This window comes from Xiphias gladius, chromosome 15 (genome assembly GCF_016859285.1).
Source record: "Xiphias gladius isolate SHS-SW01 ecotype Sanya breed wild chromosome 15, ASM1685928v1, whole genome shotgun sequence".
In the NCBI taxonomy this organism is placed as follows: domain Eukaryota; kingdom Metazoa; phylum Chordata; class Actinopteri; order Istiophoriformes; family Xiphiidae; genus Xiphias; species Xiphias gladius.
Genome location: NC_053414.1, coordinates 10,855,387 through 10,864,516, shown reverse-complemented (window position 1 = coordinate 10,864,516; position 9,130 = coordinate 10,855,387). Strand labels below are relative to the sequence as shown.

The 9,130-nt window shown below is 40.7% G+C and overlaps 1 protein-coding gene across 1 annotated transcript in view; it reads left to right on the top strand.

The window, feature by feature from the left end:
• The window catches only part of klhl2 (kelch-like family member 2), an 18,000-nt gene extending 9,237 nt beyond the window's left edge, over positions 1–8,763 (top strand). Inside the window, exons 5-15 of the mRNA XM_040147225.1 lie at positions 178–340; positions 585–694; positions 812–928; positions 2,788–2,937; positions 3,064–3,181; positions 3,711–3,908; positions 4,052–4,153; positions 5,045–5,173; positions 5,469–5,609; positions 5,714–5,857; positions 7,154–8,763. Of these exons, the coding sequence (XP_040003159.1) occupies positions 178–340; positions 585–694; positions 812–928; positions 2,788–2,937; positions 3,064–3,181; positions 3,711–3,908; positions 4,052–4,153; positions 5,045–5,173; positions 5,469–5,609; positions 5,714–5,857; positions 7,154–7,182 (1,401 nt within the window). The 3' untranslated portion in view covers positions 7,183–8,763. The remainder of the gene's footprint in view (positions 1–177; positions 341–584; positions 695–811; positions 929–2,787; positions 2,938–3,063; positions 3,182–3,710; positions 3,909–4,051; positions 4,154–5,044; positions 5,174–5,468; positions 5,610–5,713; positions 5,858–7,153) is intronic.
• Positions 8,764–9,130: the final 367 nt, after the last annotated feature.

Below are 9,130 nucleotides of genomic sequence, written 5' to 3'. Positions count from 1 at the left end.
ACATCAGATTGCTGCTGAAATTAGGGAATAATCAAATCACTACAGTGCAAATAAGCACTCACAAGTATCCAGTTATTTCGCTGGATGAATGGTGATGACTTGTTAAGCACCTCTTTATGCAAGACATTGTGTGTGTGTGTGTGTGTGTGTATGTGTGTATTTATATGTGTGTGACAGGCGTTGCTGCCTGCAGCAGGCCTGCTCCAGCTGAACGAGGTGAAAAAGGCTTGTTGCGAGTTTCTGAGCTCTCAGCTTCATCCGTCCAACTGTCTGGGAATACGAGCCTTCGCCGACCTACACGCCTGCTCTCAGCTCCTCGCACAGGCCAACAGCTACGCAGGTTTGTGTGTGCGCGCAGAGCTCTGTTTTTGTATGTGTGCGTGAGTGTGTGAGAGTCACTGTTTTTTTCCTTGCTATACTGAAACAGATTTGTGTGTGTCCTGGAGGATGTGGGAAATTGAATGAGACAGAATGAGAACGGGCTTAATTAGTGAAAATGTGGAAGTTAGAGAGAGGAAAAAACTGCGTTCATCCGCCATCATAAAGTGCTTTTTTTTTTTTTCATTTTATATTTTTGTTGACAGAACAACATTTCACTGAGGTGGTTGGGAGCGAAGAGTTCCTTAATTTGGGCATGGAGCAAGTGTCCAGCCTGATCGCCAGCGACAAGCTCACCATCCCCACAGAAGAGAAGGTACACACACACACACACACACACTCACCCTGCTCAATATGTTGTACACCATGGACCAAATTGTGTGTTTTTTGTGTCTGATGGGCTTCAAGTGTCTGTGTGTTGATCTTCCTCTAGGTTTTTGAAGCGGTGATAGCTTGGGTCAACCACGATAAAGATGTCCGCCAGGAACACTTGGCTCACCTGATGGAGCATGTGCGCCTGCCGCTCCTCTCCAGAGAGTACCTGGTGCAGGTATGAGCGGCTGCATCTGCATGCTTTTGTTGGAGCTCTTAAACGAACTCACGTGAGCTTTGTTATGATAGTACGCAGTTTAACACCACTTAACACCACCAATTATGTTTTGACCACAGTATAACAATAACTCCTGCTTAACGAGCTTACTGTGCGTAAATGTCATTTTTGTTTCATTACCTCGGGAGGCTAAACTTTGTCTGTGTTAACCAGCCTAAAGCCGAACAACATGTTGCTATGTATCTAGTTTACGGTAGAAATTGTCCAACTATTTTTTTCTGCTTTTGTTGAAACAGGGATGAGGTGGCAAACACATCAGGTGATGTCTTTTCCCACACCAGTGCCAAATGAAGTTTTAGTATATCATGAAGTACTCGTGACATATAAAAATCTTCAGACACGTAATCTCCAAGGGTAGCTTGACAGAATTGTGATTCAGAGATCTGGGACGACCCACTGATCTCAGTTTTTAATTTGTTCTGGGTTTTGTTTATGACTGTAACCATTTGCAGATACAGACGACTTTAAATGTCACTATTTCACTGTTGCTCTGACAGAACTAAGCAAAGATTTGTACAAATTGACAATGAGCTTTTCCAAATGACCTACCAAGCCGTTTTTTTCCCCCCTTAGACTCAAAAATGTATTTGTCACGTACTTAATGGCACATAATACGGCTTTGCTATCATCACCATAGGTTGTGCATAGTATCATGAAAGAGGTTATATTAATATTGTATTTATAGTAAAAACGAACTAGTATTGACGTAAAGAGCGAATTTCAATTAAAGAAAAACGAAAGAGAGCAAAGGCAAAAACAGTGTACAGCGTAATGAGTAGTAGAATATAAGATAGTAATTAAAAGTGAATATGGAGCATGGAATATGAAATATAGTGCAATATTGGACATGAGAATGCAGAACAAAACGTAAGTATGGATATTTCAAGTAAAACGTAAGATGTCTTGTTATGTGTAGAATGTAATGTGCATACAAGAGTGAAATACGACATCATCAGGCAGTACTGGAAGCAGGATTTTAATATTTAATAATTTCCCTATTGTTGCTGTTTCTGGGTATCAAAGGAGCTAAAACACCTAGTAAACACCAAGCAAGCAGAGTAGAGCTAAAGTGTTTATTAATTTGACATCCACAAGGAGAGTTTTGCGGTTTCTTCCCTCTCGCAGACGCCAGGCTGCTCTGTATGTGTGCTGATTTGCTTCCACTGCCAACAAAACAACCTTTTAGTTGATCTGAATTTTTGACAGCACTTGGATTCATGTAAAAACGAACCTATGAATGAAACAGTAGTGTGTGATCGGTTGTGAAGAGAATGTTGACAGTTCTTCTCTATTAAAAAAGTTCATTTTGTTGTTTGTGATTCAAAAACAAAAAAAAAAATTTAAAAATCTAACTTTCCAATAGGAAATACATTTTCAAAGTTTCAGTGGTCTTTATGTGAGTCATTTAGGCCTATAGAGTCAGATTAAACTCTCAGTAGATCGATATTGGACAAGTCGCATGCTGTTACCCTTGTTGTGGATGTGTTTTAGTTGAGTTTAGTCTTTCAGCTGATTTCGCTGACATTTAACATTGATGTTTATGGCCAAAGCTGTGTAGCATTTCATCTTTTTTCAGAAAAAACATCATGTATTTCCCCCACATCTACAAACACAAATTAACCGGCATCAGTAGAATCAGTATTAGTCTTTATTCACGATGATATCCTGTTCAGAATTTCCTTTGCTTTTAGTTGAAATATGTCACAACAATAGAAAATGCTGCTGAGTCAGAATATACTGTAGTTCTCTGTAAATCCTGCTGGCTGATTTGCTCTTCTCTCACTGTTTGGTTGTGTCAGCGGGTAGAGGAGGAGTCTCTGATCAAGAATAGCAGTGCGTGTAAAGACTACCTGATTGAGGCCATGAAGTACCACCTGCTGCCAGCTGACCAGCGGGCTCTGATGAAGACTGCACGCACCCGCATGAGGACTCCAGCCTGCTGTCCTAAGGTATAGACACAGTCACTACTGAGTTTTTACCACAGCAGAAGGTAGTTTGAGGACTTAAAAAGGGAAAAGCAATAATTGATCTACAGTTCATCATGTTTTGACACTGCTGTTTGGGGATGTTTTTAGGTGATGGTGGTGGTTGGAGGCCAGGCTCCCAAGGCTATCCGCAGTGTTGAATGTTACGATTTTGAGGAGCAGCGGTGGTACCAGGTGGCTGAACTCCCCACCAGAAGGTGCAGAGCAGGTAGGAAACCCTTGAAAACAGTACTATAAATTGCATCACGGTTACGAGGCTAGATCCTGTGAGGAACGTGGGTCCATCAGAGGACATGAGTTCCAGACTAAACCTTCACCCCCTACCAAGATGAGACGGTTTGGCATCACAAAAACTAATGGTGCATTCAGGTGGTCCTCATCTACCTGTAAATCATACAGTTCCAGGGTGTGTTACAAGAACGTTCCCATTGACGGTGAATAAAGCGGTAAATTGAGTTTCACTCTGCAGTGCTTGTGTTACTGGAAAAAGGTGTACCAGGTTAACCTGGTTAACAGTTTATCTGTGAGTTTACCTGTAATTCATAAGTATGAGTATAAGCATTGATTTTTATTTTTTTTTTGACACAACCTGGTGGCACTAATAATGAGGTGGAGATCCACCCCTGTGGACCATTTCCACTTTGAGGCTCCTTCAGCTTTCATCCTTATTAAACCAGGCAGCGTGACTCTGTAGATCTGTGTGTTGATGTTTAAGGTTCCCCTGTTTTTGTCTTCAGGTGTGGTGTACGTGGGCGGTTGTGTGTACGCAGTCGGCGGTTTCAACGGTTCTTTGCGCGTACGGACGGTCGACTGCTACGACCCGATGATGGACCGCTGGACCAGCGTGAGCAGCATGCAGGACCGTCGGTCAACGCTCGGAGCTGCTGTGCTCAGTGGGCTCCTGTACGCTGTGGGAGGCTTTGATGGCAGCACAGGTACCGTTGTGTTAAATGTGTGGCTGTGTTAAAACGTTAAAACATGAGGATGAAACAGGCTTTAAAAGTTTGTGTAGCGACATTGAATTTTAAAATATGTGATTGTTTATGGCGTTTTTGATACATGTTCTGTGTGTTTGCAGGTCTGTCGACAGTCGAGGCGTACAACGCTAAGACAGACGAGTGGTTCCACGTGTTACCCATGAGTACCCGACGCAGCAGTGTGGGAGTGGGTGTCGTCAATGGTGAATACAATTCCCAGTTTGGTTTTACAGTCAGCATTTAGAAATAGATTGAAAGGATGGACAAAATAATAGAAAATGCAAAACAATTTAATACCATAGTCCTGTAATAAATACAACTCTGGTAAAGGTTATGTTTTTTTTTTTTCTTTTGTTTTGAGACTGAGACAGAACCTACAGTTTGTAGAGGCAGGAATTCGCTTGATGCTCCTGATATAATGACATATTATTGGAATTTTAACAATATTGTGATTTGGTATAACATGTTTATATAATTTATACAATATAAAAAACTTTAAAAAAAGCTTGTGGTTTATTATTGGATTGATTTCTTTTTTTTTTCTCCCCCTCCAGTAGTTTATTCAGCAAATGCCCTGTTAAATCATGTTGGTGAAGGTGTTCTTATGATTACTTTTTCTTGTTTGCCAGTGCAGTTTCTTTTACTCTGTGTTTTAATTGCGGTTATCTAAATTGCCGGTGTATTTTTCACAAAAACTGAAAAATTAGGTGATTTAGCAAGATGTGAATCTAAAAAATGAGGAAGATGATTCACAAGAAAAATGCCCTCCCAAAGTTATCCCAACTAGAACGTCATCCACACAGAATGAAAGACCATTCAGCAGGCAACCCACTTTATTAATCTATGAAACAAGGAGAAATAAGTTTATAACCCATAAAGTAAAAGTTATGAAATCAAGAAAAACTAAAATACTTAAACAACAAAATACTTAAAGGAGTACTTCTGCAACAAAATACTGCAAAATATGGCATACCCTGCATCAACAACTCTGTCAGCCTGCATGGCTACTTTATTAATGCGTTTCTGTTATTTTGTCCACCGCTGTGCCTCGTTCTAAGTTATGTAATATATGCCTTCTTTGTGTGTTTTTTCAGGGATCCTGTATGCAGTCGGAGGTTACGATGGAGCGACAAGGCAATGTCTGAGTACAGTAGAAGCTTATAACCCGAAAAGCAACACGTGGAGCTACATAGCTGAGATGGGCACAAGACGCAGCGGTGCAGGTGTGTGTCTGAGTGTGTGTGTGTGGCCCATGTGCACGGTGGTTGGTTAACTGCAAAATATTTTTATAGAAGTGTTAAAACGTGCACCAAAATAAAGATAAATGATTCGTACAGATTTACCATCAAACAATACAAAAATACACTGATGGTTACATATTTTAAAAAAACATTAAAGAGACAGGGGAGAAAGATGAACTTTCTAATTTCAGGACCAAAATGAGACAGAAATATTTAGCGTCTCCTGTAAAAACCATTGCCATAAATATTATTAACCGTGTGTCCAATGTCTTCTCAGGTGTAGGTGTGTTAAAAGGTTTACTCTACGCTGTGGGGGGACACGACGGTCCGTTGGTGAGGAAGAGTTGTGAAGTCTATGATCCGTCCTCCAACAGCTGGCGGCAGGTAGCTGACATGAACATGTGTCGACGCAACGCAGGTAAGCAAGACAGTCCGTCCACCAGACGTCCTGAGATGTGAGAAGTTCCTCTATTCGATGCTCATTATTCTTCATTCTGTGTAAATGCACGTGTGTGTTTTCAGGTGTGTGTGCTGTAAACAACTTACTCTATGTGGTGGGAGGAGATGATGGCAGCTGTAATTTGGCTTCTGTGGAGTTCTACAATCCGAACTCGGACAAGTGGACACTGCTGCCAACCTGCATGAGCACAGGACGCAGTTATGCAGGTGTGAACATAGACACTGACAAAATGGAAAGGTGTTTGTTTGTAAAGTGCTGCAACGTAGTTACAGCAAGCCACGCCGATTTAACTTTAAACATGTTGCATCCAAAATGCAGGCGGCTGTAGGAAGCCGAACCTATGGTTTAGGCATAATGAGATTATCATATCATTTGTTGATTTACCGTCACTATTCTGTTGTCCAAATCAATAATTGCAGACAAATTGGTCATTAAAAATTAAAAACACACATTATTTAAATTTTTGTGATGTCTGATCTATAACAACAATGGAACACATTCATTGCATAGCATTGAAAAGTTTGGGATTTTGCATACATCCACCATAAAGTGATATGTATCGGCACCAAAATAAAATATTCTTACTCATTATTGCCCAGCCCTATTCCAAGACTCATGTACAGTAATGCAGCATCAGTAAACTGAACAAAGCCCGCTCTTGTTTACTAATGTTTACCAAATGATACCAGAGGGGCACAGGAAGCAATAGATGTAATTTTGCGGTGCCAGCTTTCGCTGCCTCGCTGCTGTTCAGGAGATGGCATCATGACCTTTAGTCTGATGTGAGACTGTGTGTGGGCAGAAAAATATCCAGTATATACGGTGGATCAAAGTTCTACAGCATGGGAATTACTGAATTACTGATACTTATAGTGATATTTGAGAGTTTGAAAAAAAAACTGATAACATAAAAAAATTCTTTTTAATAAGGATTCCCTCATATGGGTTATTAAAGGATTGTGAGCAAGAAAACTTGTCAATGCTTTTCTAGTGAACTACGTAAAGGCGACACTTTCTAAATGACCTCAAAAATGTCTTTGGCACCTCATTACCACAATTTCTGGTTACTTACTGGCCGACATATATGCAGATACTGATATACAATATCCGTGTTAAGCTAAAACTGGTAAGGACGCTGTTTTCTCTCCTTGTTCTGTAGATGGTTGCATAACGTATTTTTGCATGAAATTCAATTCACTTTATCGTAGAAGTTACACAAGGACATCAGACAGAGAATGAAATATCATACTTATCATATCAAGAAAGTCACATGCAGTTCATTGCTAATGCAACTATTACAAATATTCCTACTCTTAAAACTGGTGTTCCTACTGAAAGTAATAGCAACAGTAACTGTATTGGACATAAAAATGTTTTGCTTTGATTTTTTTTTTTTTTTTTTCCAGTATTTTTACATTTATATTAGAGATTTCCATAAAAATTATGTGTGGCAATAGTGATGCACCATCAAAATTTTAGGGCTTTTATTTCTTTGATTACAGGTGTGGCTGTGATTGACAAGCCCTTATGACCGCTCTTGACACCTGCCACTGATTCGGAGCGGAGGGTATTCTCCTGCTGAATACTGATCTTGGATCTGTCTATGACGCCAATGCTTGGATGTTGGGCAGCATTAGCGCAGGCACTGACACGGATGAAGAAAATGATAAGATTGTTGTTGTTGAGGATGATGATGATGAAGATTTTTGCACTTACCTGAACAGGGGGAGCTGTAACAAACGGGGGGGGGGCTAAACCCGCGTTTTAATCCCCCCCCCCCGGAAGGACTGCAGCAGTGACTGGACAAACCAGTTCGAAGCGCCACTGTACCAATGCAGTGCCACTGAAACGCTACTGAAATGAAGCTACTATAACTGCAAAGTTACTTTAACATTACTAAAGTTAACACGAACCAGCTCCGAGAAAGACCACTGATCTAATCTATGGGAGATGAAGGCAGAGAACGACCGTTTGTGGCTGAAATCTTTGTTTCTCCTTCTTTTTTATCCTCCTGAGAAGTGTATGTGTTTGTCCGTCTGAGTGTGTGTGTGTGTGTGTGTGTGTGTGTGCTTGCATTTAAAGGTGCTCCATTGCTTGCACATGTGAGCATGTGTGTTTGTGTGCATCTGAGTCTCTGTGGTGATGCCTGGTCCGACGCCGCATGAATGCACTCTGTCTGACCTCTGACCTTTACAGTGTTGCAGTTTGGCTGTTCAAGAGTGCCTGAATGTCAATTTACACGTCCCTCTTTTTCTCCTTTTCTTATGCCTTGAGTACTGCTACTGGACAGAGCACAGCTGGACTCGGCTGCTGCTCTGGGATAAGGAAATCCATTTTGAGAACTGACTTTAGATCGGTGTGTCGGTTGCATTAGACGCATGAATTCAGAACAACTGTGAGAAGCAGTCGCAGAAAATCTACATTTCTTCTGGAAAAAAAAACAAAAAACCAACAACAAGAAAACAAGACCTCACTGGAATACTAACACCTCTGGTAAAGGAGAAGCCTCGTTTCATCTTGCCAAAAACAGTGAGAGACAGAGGGAGAAGCTGTTGGAGATGAAAAACAGTTGGATGTATCAGTGCTTTATCGTCACCTGGCAGCCGTCTTTACTGTGGTTGTAACCACTAATGACAACAACAGCCTGAACTCACTGCATGGTCCCCATCTCTAACCTCTTATCCTTGAACAGTACCCTCTTCTCCCCTGGTGTAGCAACCCTATTAACTACTGCACACCCTGACGTACTATGAATGTGCCAATTTTAATATGTCTCTTCTTTTCCGTCTCTCTTTATTACTCTACTAATCTGTTTTCTCTCTCTCTGGAAAGTGACCAAACCTACTCTTGATTTTCTTTTTTCTTCAGTCTCTTTTTCTTCCGTCTCCTCCTATATTGAAAATTGCTATAATAGTAACTGGTATCGCTGTTTCTTGTCAGTGTATTGAGGAATGTCATGTAGGCTAATGACTTTGAAAATGTTTCATTACTTGTTTTATATTATCATTAATAAATATGCTTCTTGTATTTAAAGCAGTGAAATGATATAATCTGTTTTTAAAACTTTGCCAAATCAGTAAAATGTTGAAATGGAATGTGCATGTGTGATATTTTATTCATTTTACAGCAACCCATTTATTATGAAGTCAAACAGGCTGGATATTTAACCTCTGTAATATAAAGGCCCAAATTCATTCTGGAGCAGCACAACAATGAGCCCAAAAATACAGTCATAAAGAACTATCTTCAGCTACAAGAACAAGGAGTCCTGCAGCAGGTGGTCTGGCCCCACAGAGCCCTGATCTCAACATCATGAAGTCAGTCTGGGACTACATGAAGAGACTGAAGACGCTGAGTCAGACTCAGTCCACAGAGGAACTGTGGCAAGTTCTCCAAGATGCTTGGAACAACCTTCCTGCCGAGTACCTGGGTGCTGTTTTAAAGGCCAAGGTTGGCCACATCAAATATTGATTTGATCT